At 35.2% G+C, this 14,140-nt stretch overlaps 1 protein-coding gene across 5 annotated transcripts in view; it reads left to right on the forward strand.

Moving 5' to 3' along the window:
• Positions 1 to 1,925: 1,925 nt before the first annotated feature.
• Positions 1,926 to 14,140, forward strand: part of pax1b (paired box 1b) — a 29,928-nt gene continuing 17,713 nt past the window's right edge. For 2 of the 5 annotated variants that reach the window (XM_023291467.3, XM_023291465.3), the window contains exons 1-4: positions 1,926 to 2,080; positions 3,894 to 4,457; positions 9,824 to 9,969; positions 11,719 to 12,025. In XM_023291467.3, the coding sequence (XP_023147235.2) occupies positions 2,077 to 2,080; positions 3,894 to 4,457; positions 9,824 to 9,969; positions 11,719 to 12,025 (1,021 nt within the window). In that variant the 5' untranslated portion in view covers positions 1,926 to 2,076. Of the gene's footprint in view, positions 2,081 to 3,893; positions 4,458 to 9,823; positions 9,970 to 11,718; positions 12,026 to 12,985; positions 13,103 to 14,140 lie in introns of all 5 variants that reach the window. The other 3 variants (XR_002747341.3, XM_035957775.2, XM_035957776.2) reach the window with 3 other exon arrangements.

A 14,140-nucleotide genomic window follows, 5' to 3' on the forward strand; every position in this document is an offset into this window, starting at 1 on the left:
TGTAAGACCAATAAATCCCTGTAGTGTGACTCCTTTTTATATTGTAGTTCTCCTACACATTACAATAACATGTTAATCAGTCTAACTAGTTTGTCATTTACAGGAGTAAAGAATAGAAGGAGAAAATGATACAGAAACATCTAAGATCAACTAAAAATCAATCAAAACACAATTACAGCAGGAATCAGGAGACAAGGAATGAGCCACAGTACCACTGATTGATTGTTTACCTGAAACGATGCCACATGAAGTGAACTACCTGCAAATCTGCCTCTGAGAAACAGACACATAAGAACGTTAGACTCACCATAAGAATTATCAAAAGGAAATTAGTGTTTTAGTTAACCCTTGTGTCATCCTGCATCTCAAATTCATTTGTTTTAAAGTTTAAAAATGTGGGAAAAAATTACATTTTCACAGTGAAACTTCTGATGTCCACATTTTCAACATTTGTGGGAAGTTTTTCAAAATTTTTTGGTCGGAAAAAAAGAAATATTAAAAATGTTTCTTGAGAACATTCACAAAAAAAATCAACCAAAATCCAGCGAATTTCGCTGGATTTTGGTTGATTTTTTTTGGTGAATGTTCTTAAAGAAAATATTAGAAGTTTTACTGATGTATATATAATCACTTTAGATATTTTTAGGATTTTTTGGGTAGATTTTTGCTCATTTTTTGAAAATATTTACAAGAATTTTCTTGCCAAATTTGGGGAATTTTAAAAAAAACTTTTAAGGGAAACTTTTAAGGAATTATTGGAATTTTTTCCTGAAGGTTTTGCAAATTTTCAAACATTTGGGGATTTTTTTTGCTGAATTTTTAGATTTTTTTTTTCACACCAGGAAACAATATTTTTTGGTGCCCATAAATGAAGACAACAGGAGGGTTAAGCCTAGAAGTAGGAATGTTAAGATGTTGGGAGATGAAATTTATAGATGCACCATGAATACCTGTGAATATTTCAGAAATACTGGCTGAAAAGATCAAACAGGGTGTGATTCCAAATCTGCATAAGTTTGTCAGAAGAGGAATATTCCAGCATTAAAAACACAAAATCACACAAGAGAAGAGGATAAAAATGTGGTTGTTCTGGTCCTGCTCTGGTTTGTAGACCAGAGGGTTTTGGTTTTTAGTTCATATCAAACTCCTTCATTGCAAAGTTTCATCAAACTGCTTCATTTTTATTCTCTCCATCATGTAATTAACTGAAAGAGGAGGTTAAAGCTTCTGTTTCTTCAAACAACAATTATTTTATTATTAATATATCTGATAGCATTTTTTTAAATGATTGAATGTATATAAAATGTTAGAAAACAAGTTAAATATGTGCATAATTACTCCCTAAAGCTCAAGTTAACATGTTTGAATGTCCTATTTTGTTTAAGAACAGTCAAAAATCCAAATATCCTGAGTGTACTTCTGTGAAAAACATGTAAATATTACATTCTAGAAGCTCGTACCACAAAATTATTTGGCATTTTTGCTTCAAAACACAACTCAAGTGTTTCATTTGTTGAAAATACGTTTAATTTCCTCTGAAAATTGACTGATTGTTGTTTTAACTTTGACCTGCTCTGCTCCTGTTCTACGTTGGATTCCCACTCATTTCAGGTACATTCACTTGTAGTTTCATATCCAAATTAAGACTAAAAGTGGTTCTTCGCTTCTTGACCTTAATAAAAATTAGTGATTACCTCCAGTGTTTTAGTTATAACCAACAGAAATCATAACTAGACAGTTCATTTATGGATGTAATGTAGAGACCTTTTAAAGCTCTACTCAGCTCCTTTGTGTATTTGCAATCCTGTTGTATATTGTGCTGTTTATTTGTCTGTATGTTACTGTTTGTTGTGCACTGATGGGACTGATGCGTTCAGTGTCGACATGTGGAGCTTGGAGAAATGAAAACGCAGCTTTGAATTCAGAAAAGAGCCGTTCAGGAGCCCTCGTTCTTCTGGGTGCTAAAAACAAGCGAACCTCCTTCAGGAGGAGGAGGATGAACGTTTCAGATCAGCTCAGATCTCTGCAGTCGGACAGTCGGATGGTGAAGCAGCGAGACGCTGTGGACGGCAGCTGATGGGTGAGTCCGAGCAAAACTTCACTTTTACACAAAACAGGTGAAGCTGACACAGAGAAAGTGAATTCAGATTCAGATTTACTCTTGATTTGGGCTGTTTTGTTGTGGGAAAGCTGCTTTGCTGAGGCTTGATTGTCTTTTAAAACATCATCAGTAGGAATTAAGATGAACAAGTCAGTGAGATGCATTTACTCCAATCAACTGCTTCTTAAAGTTTGCTTGCATATAAAAAGTAGAAGCGTTTTTTAAATATAGAATGTGTGACTCGTGCAAGTCAACGCACTTTAACCTGCATATAATCATACAAGAATCCAAAAGAAACGAGCTGATTCAAGAAAGGCAACAACTGTGTTCAGTAACGGAACAAAAAGAAAACTACATTAAGAAGAGAAAAAGAAAAGCATTTAATTGTTATGTCTTTACAACACTATAACTGAGAAGTTATCAGATTGGGTTTCTATTCTATTTTACACATTTTGCTGAGATGCAACATACAGTCCAGAGAGCCTCTTTAATTTAACAATAATGCATCAATCAGGGCTGATAAATTCTGTGTTTTACTTTGGATATATTATGTTTGCCCCCTTTTAAGTAGAAAAACCTCAATGAGATTATTAATCTCTTTTTCAAAAGTGTCCTGACAAAGATCAGCAGCAACAATAAGGACTACAGATTAAATAAAATGAATAATATAAAATATCTGTCCCAGAAACACATCACAGATTATAGATTAAATCACAGATGAAGCAAATATGATCTTATGAGGAACAGTTAACATTCCTTAACGCAAGTGATCTACAGTCATTGAATTAAATGATGATGTAAAACAATAAAAGTAACAGATTAGGCTCTGAATGACCCTAAAAACATAAAGAGTCAGCTGGACGCATTTTTCTGTGGTTTTAATGAGCTGAAGGAGTAAAGAAAGATTGCTCAGATGTGCTGTGTTTCATGGTTTATTTTAGAAAATAGGATTTATCATGAAACAAAATAACCTGTTACAAAACCAGTCTCTTACATGTCCACATACCAAAAAAAAAAAGACAAAAACCAAATGAAATAAAATAAAAATAAACTCGTGAAAATTCATCAGTGTGGTACTAATGTTTTATTTTACTTTTTTCAACTTTCTCATTGGTATTTCAGTTTTATCTTTGTGGTGTGGTAGGAGCCTAGGCTAGTAATAACAATTACTATTATTATTATTATTATTATTATTATTATTATTATAAATCTGTTATATTGTCTTTTTTACTTACTATCTCAGATTTATCATGAAAGCAAAACAGTGAAAAGAATACATTTCAATAATATTATGCATTAACATTGAATACACAGATTAACAGTATAAAGAAGTTATTTATGATTATGCGAGGTTCAAATTTCGTTCACACGTTTTTATTGGCAAACTGATGAAAAACGCACACAGGTTAAAAAAAATCATGCATTTCAATTCAAAGGTTTAAGATTTAATTAGAGACGTGAACAAGGCTCTAATATAAGTGTTTGAAACCTTTTTTTCTTAAAAATGAGAATTTGTCACCTTGTTGCCACAGATAACAAAATGCATGATCATTATTAATATGGTTGCTGCAATCTGTTTTGTACTTATGTGAGAAATAATCTTTTTTTTAAAAAGTCGTGGCCCATTTAAACTTTCAATCACTCGCCTTTAAATGCATAAAAATGAAGAAGTGCGGCTGATTTTATTGAATCGTTCTATAAATGAAGTGAAGAAAACCTGCGATTGTTGATTATTAAGTAAAACCGTGTGATGGATCCATGTCCCTCCGTGCTGACTGGCCGGTGTGTGCAGAGCAGAGCTACGGGGAGGTGAACCAGCTCGGCGGGGTGTTCGTGAACGGTCGCCCGCTGCCGAACCCGGTGCGGCTGCAGATCGTGGAGCTGGCCCAGCTCGGCATGAGGCCCTGCGACATCAGCCGCCAGCTGCGGGTCTCCCACGGCTGCGTGTCCAAGATCCTGGCCCGGTACAACGAGACCGGCTCCATCCTGCCCGGAGCCATCGGAGGCAGCAAGCCCCGGGTCACCACCCCGGCGGTGGTGCGCAGCATCCGGGACTACAAGCAGGGAGACCCGGGCATCTTCGCCTGGGAGATACGGGACCGGCTGCTGTCTGACGGCGTGTGCGACAAGTACAACGTGCCGTCCGTCAGCTCCATCAGCCGCATCCTCCGGAACAAGATCGGTTCTCAGTCCCCGCACTACGAGAGCATCAAACCGGGCCCGGCACCGCTGCAGTACGGACACGTCTATCCGTACTCGTCCTACAGCGGCCCCGGGGCTCCCACCGCCTCCAGGACCGGCCTGCCCCGGAGCTGGCACAACATCCTGGGCTTCCGAGCCTTCATGGAGCCGCCAGGTAGGTCCAGACACTCTCATGTCACCGTGCAGCTTCTCATCAGTAGAACAGGAAGTCCAGGGTTAAAATCTTCATTTATAGAAGATCTTAACAGAATGATTTATAGTTGAAGACGTTTTATTTATATCCAAAAAAAAAAAAAAACCTCCCATCAATAAGTTTAAAACTCCTGATTTAAACATGAAAGACTATGGATTTACAGAAGAAAATCCTGATTTATAATTCATTTATGCAATAAAAACTTTTGCTGAATTCATTTACAACTCCTGAGTAATACCTTAAACCTTATAATAGAAAATGCTCATTTATAGCCTGCTTCAAAAACTCCTGATTTATAGCTAAAGACGTTTCATTTATACCTTAAAAAATGATTTAAAATTCCCAATTCAAAACTTAAACCTATATATAGTAGAAGCTATTGATTTACAGCCTACATTAAAAAGTCCTGGTTCCTGATGAAAACCTTTTACGTTTTAAATTATACTTTTTATTTATAGCCTTAAAACTCCTGATTTATAGGTCAAAGCATTTAATTCATACATTAATACGTGTTAAACGTCTGGATTTATAGTAGAAGCTGCTCCTGATGTATAGTCAAAGATGTTTAATTTATACATAAATAATACTTTTGTTCAATACATTTAAGACTCCTGATATATATACAATAAAAACTATGGATTTAATGTAGAAACTATTGGTTTGTAGCCTATTTAAAAAAAAAAAAAACACTAGATTTATAAATCAAAAGAATTCATTTATACATTTAAAGCTGTATTTTTTAATAGAAAAAACTATTAATTTACAGGCTACATTAAAGCACCAGATTGATATTTAAATCATTTCATTTATAAGGTACATATATTAAAAACTCCTGATTTATAAATCAAAGGGTTTAATAAATGCATTAAAACTTTTGATTTGCACCTCAGATTTATAGTAGAAGCTACTGATTTATAGCCTGCTTTAAAACATTCCTGCTTTGTAATTCAAAATGTTTGATTTGAACAATAAAAACTTCAGATGTATACATTTAAACTCTTGATTAATACCTTAAACTCATAGTAAAAAATAAATGATCAAATATGCACTTAATTTCTGACTTATAATTAAATACATTTGATTTATAGCTGCTTTAAAGACTTCTGGTGAATGAAGGATCTGTACAAACTCCTTATTTATGCACTGAAAACCATTTTTATTTATACCTTTAAAACCTTTGATTTATATATTAAACTATTGATTTACATCTTAAAAACTCAGATGAGATTTACACCTTAAAACCGATGATCTCGGTTGATACGTTAAACCCCAAAAACACACATAAGATTTATACTCTGATAATGTTTGATTTTAACCTTAAAAATTCACAGCTTAAACATTTTGCTGAAGTTTTACAGACAACAGAATTAACTCTATGCCTTCTAAAATTCTGCAACTGTATTTAAAATCAACTTTTCTGAAATTCAGTCTCACACATTTCATATCTTTGGCAAGTCAGAACATTAAACACTCCAGGCTCATGGTATTTTTGGTTTTTATCAGACTTCTACTTATCGATGGGACACACAATAAATAACAATATTTATGGTTTTATTCTCTTCCTTACTGTTGTTTTATTAATTTCTTGGCATTTAAATCACTTCTGTTTAAATTTGTCCGCCGTTTAGTCACTATAATCTAATTTGAGACCCATATTTTAGTAGTTAGAGTCAGTCACTGATGCTGTTTGGTGTTAAGTCTGACAGATAATAAAGAGATCAGCTGCTGCTCTTTCTGCTGGAGGAGAATTTTGAATCTTCAGACCTCAGTGAACTGTGATCATCCATCACTTATATTATTGTCCTCAGTGTTTACTCTGTACACCTCAAGAAGACAACAAACACAATTCAACGTTTACATGACAGAAAACAAGGCGAAAGAAAGTAGGTTTTATAAAAAAAACATTAAAAGGAGTCATTTTGGACGCTGGTTGCTATTTGACATTGCTCAAAGTATAAATATCACTGCAGATGAATAGTTTTTATATTATTTTAATACCTTTACATGCCATTAAGGAGCTCAGGATGGCAGTCGTCAGATTTTCACCTGATAACTGCACTATTTTTAAATTACTGCCAGGTGAAAGTCATTATAAAATGTGAATCATACTGCTGTACTACTCTCTGTCTGTGCTCGACTCATGCTCCACATTAATATCTCAGCCTACAAAGACCAACAGTGTGCCTTGGAATTATTTATATAACTGACAAATGCTAGTTTTCATGAATTGTAATTAATTGTAATTTGGGTGTCTGACCCTTTAGTTAATCCAGGAGAGGAGATGCAGGGGATGGTGAGGAGAAAAAGTTCACCCATAAAGTCACAAAAACACAAGAACCCAAATAAATAACCGTACAGTAACGTGCGTTTTATTGCTTCTTTGCTACCTGTGGTCATATTTCTTAGCTTTAATGATGAAACGTTCTGTATGAGAACAACCCATTAGAACAATTACTGCTGCGGTGAAACAGAAGAATTTACGTTTGACCTGACAGAAGAATATTTTTAATTTAGTAAATAAGTCAGATTTTTAAAAACAGTAAAATAATCTCCTTACAATGTATACTATCGTCACCCACACAGTTTCATGTTTTCCATGAAAACTCACACATTTATTCATGTACTAACATAACTGCACAAGGGTTTTCTTATCATCAGTTAGCCTTTCAACACCATTAGCTAACACAATGTAGCATTAGAACACAGGAGTGATGGTTGCTGGAAATGTTCCTCTGTACCCCTATGGAGATATTCCATTAAAAATCAGCTGTTTCCAGCTAGAATAGTCATTTACCACATTAACAATGTCTACACTGGATTTCTGATTCATTTAATGTTATCTTCATTGAAAAAAACTGCTTTTCTTTCAAAAATAAGACATTTCTAAGTGACCCCAAACTTTTGAACAGTACTGTATATTCTTATTTTTCTAAATAGCAGTTATAATAATGATTTATATCAAGGGCCGTCCTTTAAACATTGAGGGCTGTAGTGTCACATAAACAGGCCCAGCATCACCACTGAGCAATAATATTTAATAGCTATTATTTTATAGGATTCAGAGGAGCTGCAGAGTCAATAGTTTTACAACTCTTTCATATTTCCTGAAATTTAGCGTAAAGCCTCGGTGTCCACTGACATTATAGCATAAATAATATAAATTGTTTGTATTTGTGAGTTAAATTCTACATTTAATCTTAAGAATATTTAATTTAAAGCTTGTCCCGACACTGCGGCAGTTCAGGTTGTTTTGTTTCCACACTTCAGTCCAGTTAATCTTAAACCAGCTGGTCTGAGTCCGGAGCTGCTCTTTAATTATTGGAAGCTTCCAGTTCCTTTCTTCTGATGTTTTTGCTGTGCGATGAACTTCTAAGCAACCAGTCTGCTGCCTTCTGACTGCAGTACGCACGACTACAGTGTTGTTAATAATGCATCAGAGTAGTAGCACAGTTTGTTTGTACAGATGGTTTGTATGTTATAATGTGTAAGAATTAACTAGTTTCGCTATTCCCTGTTTTATGTAAAAAAAATAAAAAAAATACTATAAAATTTCAGTCCTTGACAACCTAAACTAGTTCACTGTTCACCTTTGTGCCATTTAAGGTTAATCACTGGACCTACAGTGTTAAAAGTTAAATAAGAAATGTATTTTAGAACCTTTGACATGCAACATGTAGCACATTTAGATTTGCTAAAAGGTTTAATTTGCATGAAGCAGTTTTTACGGCCTTATAAATAGTTTCAGGATATTCTTGTGGATAAAAGCAACAGCAATACTCCAACATGTATCCTGTTTTTAGAGTAAAAAGAGCTTGGAAGCATTGAAAACAGAGTGCAACATCTGGTGATAGTCTGGTCTTCTACCATTTTCTTGTGTACGCCTGCTTTTCACACAATCAAAGACTCTTGGTGCAGCTGAAAATGGTTTACACCGTTTGAATCGTGAAGACTGAGCTTTCAAACTCAGAAAAGGCCGACTGCAGCAGGAGTATTTCCACCGAGCCTGTAAAGGTGCTCCATGAAATGCAAGCAGCAGAAATGTATCTTTGAAATACACAAAAGCAATTATCAGTCAGTCCATGAGATCTAATGGTTTAAAGTTTGTTTTCAGTACGATATGCAAGATAGTGCAAAAGTTGCAAAAATGAGGAAGGTTTTGAAAACAATGTTTATATTCAAATTTCATGTTTATTTCATTTATAGCAGCTTAAAAGGAAGAACAGGTTTTGCACTAAATTGCTTTACAAAGACATAGAATGTACGCAGGACATAATCATAAAGTGTAAGTGCATAACAGGTTTTGGGGAAATAAAACAAAATTGAATTAGAACACAAGTTTAAATGAAAATAAATGTAGTTTTAAGGTACTTCTAAAAAACATCATATTAATTAACTTCATAAAAAGTGCACAAAACTAAATCAAATTAAGATATTTAATAGATTTGCACAGTTTTTAAGATATTTGGCAGGTAGGCTGATCCGAGCATCTTCTTCTGTGGTTTCAGTTTGTCTCAGTGTGTTCCGTCTCTTCATGCCTTCAGACTGACTCCATGTTAAAATCATTCTGTTATTGTGGCTGATTCTGGTTCTTTCTGACTCTGGCTGGATGTTGAAACTCGTTCTGCTTCAGGATGAATCTGGTGCCGATCAGAAGCTTCCTTGGTTTCTAATTTTAACGCTGCTTAAACTGAAAAATCAAAATGTAACCTCATATGTTTGGAAAGTGTTGCAGAAAAGTGTTTTTTTAAATTTGGTTTTAGCCGTTGTTGTTGCAGAAGTTTAAAAACCCACAGAGGAAATGAACCTCTTAAATGGAGCAGTGAAGCTGTTTCTCATGAAACTGTGGTCCACACAGAAAAATACCGTCTCCTATTCTGTGTCGAGTCCTAAAACTCAACAGGAAAGCTGTAGTTGTTTAATATTTATTATTACTGTCATGGATATTATTTAGTAAATCCTGTTTGTTTTTGTTTTGCTGTGAAATTAAGCAGTTTGCCTTAATTTCTTCTCGATCATTCTGAAACCAAGCACAAACCAAATGTTCTTTTTAACTCTTCATTTTTTTTGTTATTGCTTTATTGTTGGATTTTATTTATTCTCTACACTGTCAGGGATTTTATTGTTTTCCCATGTAAAGCACTTTGTTTATTTAAAAAAAAAAAAAGCTTCTCCATAATTTATTTAATGACATTATTCATGCATTTAATGTGGTCTTATATGTTCGGTTAAAATTTCTCCCAATACCTGCTGATTCAGTGTGAGTTTCCACAACAGTGTAAAGTCATCTGTTAAATTTGTGTTATTTAGTTTGAGCTCTGACTTTCCAGCTCTGTCTGGATCTGATGGACATGCAGCCAAAGTGGAGGACTGGACCAGTGTGACCAGTATGCCCAGTATGAGCGGCAGACCGTTTCCTTCCGGAATCAACGCAGCAGAGAAAACCAGTGAACTGAACCTCAAATACCCACAGCAGGTAAAAAAAAAAAATTAAAAAATGCATGAATATTATCTATAAATACGGCGTGTTTTGGAAAAGAAACACTGAAATTGTGGATATTTATTTTGACAAGAGATAAAGACGTTGACAATAAATCAGTTTTACTTAATACTAAATATATCTAAAACCAGGATTGTTTAATTGCTGGTATTTTTCCATTTGCCTGCTCTGATTTGATGTTCTAGCTGCTCTGGATCTAAGCAGAGCTCTGATTGGCCAACGGTCATCCAGACATTCCTGATGTTTTCCAGCTTGTTTAGGAGGAAACTACAAACAGCTGTTGTTGTTGTGAAGAATAACTCTTCATCTTAACATATCAGAGCGCCTGGATTTTATTCATGGGTAGAACAGAATCTGTGTTCACTCAACTGCAGCCTCATTAGTGAAAATGGATATTTATGGAAAATGAGGAATTGTTTTGGTTAATGAGATTTGAGCGTGAACATTCATGAAACATGTTCACCTATATATAGAAAATGGGGCTTTTTTTTTTAAAGTGCACATTTGTAGAGAGTATGGATGTTTTTGAAAACACTGGACATTTATGGAAAAAGAGGACAATTTAATTTTAGTATTTTAAAATTGAGGACACTTTTAGAAAGAGTGTATATTTGTGGAAAGGATTAGATGTTTATGGAAAAGAGTGGACATACACTACCTTCAAAAGTTTGTGGTCACTTAGAAATGTCCTTATTTTTGAAAGAAAATCTTTTTTTTTCCAATGAAGATAACATTAAATGAATCAGAAATCCAGTCTAGACATTATTAATGTGGTAAATGATTATTCTACCTGGAAACAGCTGATTTTTAATGGAATATCTCCATAGGGGTACAGAGGAACATTTCCAGCAACCATCACTCCTGTGTTCTAATGCTACATTGTGTTAGCTAATGGTGTTGAAAGGCTCATTGATGATTAGAAAACCTTTGTGCAATTATGTTAGCACATGAATAAAAGTGTGAGTTATCATGGAAAACATGAAATTACCTGGATGACCCCAAACTTTTGAGTGGTAGTGTACATACTGCATATGCAAAGTGAGGAGGTTTGTGGAAAGAGTGGGTATTTATCAAAACAGACAACTTAACCCTGTAAGACCCAAATATAGAAAAAAAGAGCAAAAAATAAAATAAAACAAAAAATATAAATAATAAAAACAATAATATACAAACTTAAATATAGGAGAAAATGAGCAAAAACATACATATGTGTGTGTGTGTGTGTGTGTGTGTGTGTGTGTGTGTGTGTGTGTGTGTGTGTGTGTGTGTGTGTGTGTGTGTGTGTGTATGTAAGAAATTTCAGGTTGTTCATAATGCTTTCTAAAAAGATAGTTAATTTAATGTGAACATTGTCAGAATGTACTTTTTTGCACTAAAACAAAGGGAAAAGTTTGGTGTTGTTATTTATTGGTTATTTTGTCATGATTTTTCTGGTGCGGCCCACTTAAGTTGAAGTTGGCCTGCATGTGGCCCCTGAACTAAGATGAGTTTGACACCTCTGGTCTAAAACATCTCAGATTCATGATCCCCAGAGGATAAATCCTGGTGATTCTGATGACAATTTGTACTTGAGCATCAACAGCAGGCTTTTAAAATATACTAACTGTGAATGTTCAAACCTCTTGTTTTGAATGGACTTCTGTTTCATTTTTAGGATTTCAGTATAGATGAGGTGCTTTAGAAGTTGCCATGTTTTTAATCTTATTTTTGCATCCTTTTCCTCAGCACTCCTCAGGTCTGTCTGGTTACGTCTCAGCTTGTGCATATTCTCCTCCAAACCAGTACAGTGTGTACGGAGCTCCTGCAACCAACTACATGAGCCCTGGACACCACTGGCAGGCCCAGTCCTCCAGTCTGACTCCCAGTCTGACTCCCAGTCTGACTCCCAGTCTGACTCCCAGTCTGACTCCCAGTCTGACTCCCAGTATGACTCCCAGTATGACCGCTGGTTTGAGTCACTCCAGTCCTGCAGCACCACTGGAGGCTACAGATTTCCATCCTACAACATCTCTGAAACCTTCACAAAGAGAAGGTGAGACTGATTCAAGTGTCGTCTTTACATAGATTTCGTGTTTAGAAGATCTAATCCAAATGTTTTGTCACAGGAATGATAATCTACCAGTTGCCCGTATTACTAAGATGAAACTAAATGCTATTTTAGACTCTAAATATCCACAAATTGAGGACCTAAACGCCACCTTTCAGTGTCCTGAAATTCACAATTTGTAATCCATCTCATTGTTGATATTCAGTTGTATTTCAGGCGTTTGGAGGATGGAAACTAAAGCGGAAGTTGACTTTTGTGGCCTGGCTGAAAAGTACAAATCAGTCCTGTGCTTGAAGCTATAAAAACACATCGGAAGGGATTTATTTTTTGCAAAATGCTGCGTTTCTCCCCTCAATGACCACTCGTGTGTTTTTTTTAAGGAGCAGGAATATCCGAGTTCAGATTTAAATGGTCCCAAATTACACAGGACAAGTAGCTCCTGGTTTTGATAGGAAAAAGAATAAATTTTAGTATTTATTTAGTGGGCTGCCTTGTTCAAAAATACATTACAAATTACACAATGCACCATATCTGCTGTGTAAACTTTATGTGTGTGTTTTGTTTTTTAAATTGCGACAAAACCAGTCTACTTTATGTTTGATTAATTAAAAAAAATATTTAAAAAAAAAAAAAAAAAAAAAACATTTAAGTGGGGTTTTGATAACTGTTAAGAAATGTGTCACATGAAAAATGGTGATGTCGGTTATTTAACTTTAATTAAGTTTTTACTAAAATGTTTCAATTTTTTGCAACAACAGAACAAAACACACATAAAATGTGTCACTGAAAGTCTAAAATAATGAGGCCAAATCTGATCTCCAACCAGCATGTAGCTTCAAGCCTCATTACAGCTGCTCAAAAACACACAGAACCAGTTCCTGATACAGATCTACAAACATCATTTTTATTCAACCTCCCACTGAGCTTCGCAACCTGATTTTCAAGGAAGTCGTGGCCGGATGGCAGCAGGAAGCTTCCAGCAGAACAGAACAGCACAAGCAGAATAATACTGAAAACAACAGAAGACGATGTAAGAAAGCCAAAGAAAAGATGAGCCACAAGGTAATTAATAGTATTAAGAAAGATAAAGTATGAGACACAGAGTTATTTTCCTTCTTTGTTAGGATTTCTTTCTCATCTCTGTGCATTTGAACTGATGGGTTTGTTTCTTGTTCTGTAAAAAACAGGAATCACTGTAGCACATTTTACACAATATTTCACTGTAAACTGCTATAAATCATCCATAGAAAACACAATCACTATAAACTCTTTAAAATAAAAAAAAAACAACAGAAATTTGCAGTGGTAATACAAAAATAGAATAATTAAAAATACTAATATTTTTGTATCATGATCTCACAGCTCTTAATTCAAGTTAATTCTCCGGAGAAGCAGGAAGGACTAGGAAGATGGAATTTCCTGCTCATGATGAATTTGCATTTTGATTCCACAAATATGAATTTAATAAAACCAGACAAGTTTCAGTGATAGTTGGTTCGGAAAAGATTCTTTTTTTCCCTGAGAATTAAGGTTCACATTTGTTGTTTTGTCTTGATTTTGCGGGTATTTGGAAAATCCCTTCTGTCTCAACTCTACCTTATCTAATTTGTCATCTTTTTGCCTTTCTTGTCTGAGTCATTTTTGCAGTTTTTTCTTGATTTGGACATCTAATCTCCTTTCAGTAAAAAAAAAACAGATCTGCAAATATATAAATTCTGACTGTAAAGGTTGGATTATAGGAATCCATCCACCATCCATCCTTTATCTATACACCACTTAATCCTCACTAGGGGGCTGGAGTCTATCCCAGCTGACTTAGGGTGAAGACAGGGGACACCTGGACAGGTCACCAGTCTATCACAGGACTACACATACAGGCAGACAATCACACAATTTAGAGTTACCAATTAACCTCAGCATGTTTTTTGGACTGTGGGAGATGAGAAAACCCATGCATGCTCAGGGAGAACATGCAAACTCCATGCAGAAAGATCCCAGGAAGGCCGGGATGCAAACCGGGGATCTTCTAGCTGCAAGGCCGAAGTGCTAACCACTGAGCCACTGTGCAGTCTGGATTATAGGAATATATAATGAACGTCC

The sequence above is a fragment of the Amphiprion ocellaris genome, chromosome 12, assembly GCF_022539595.1.
Source record: "Amphiprion ocellaris isolate individual 3 ecotype Okinawa chromosome 12, ASM2253959v1, whole genome shotgun sequence".
Taxonomy (NCBI): Eukaryota; Metazoa; Chordata; class Actinopteri; family Pomacentridae; genus Amphiprion; species Amphiprion ocellaris.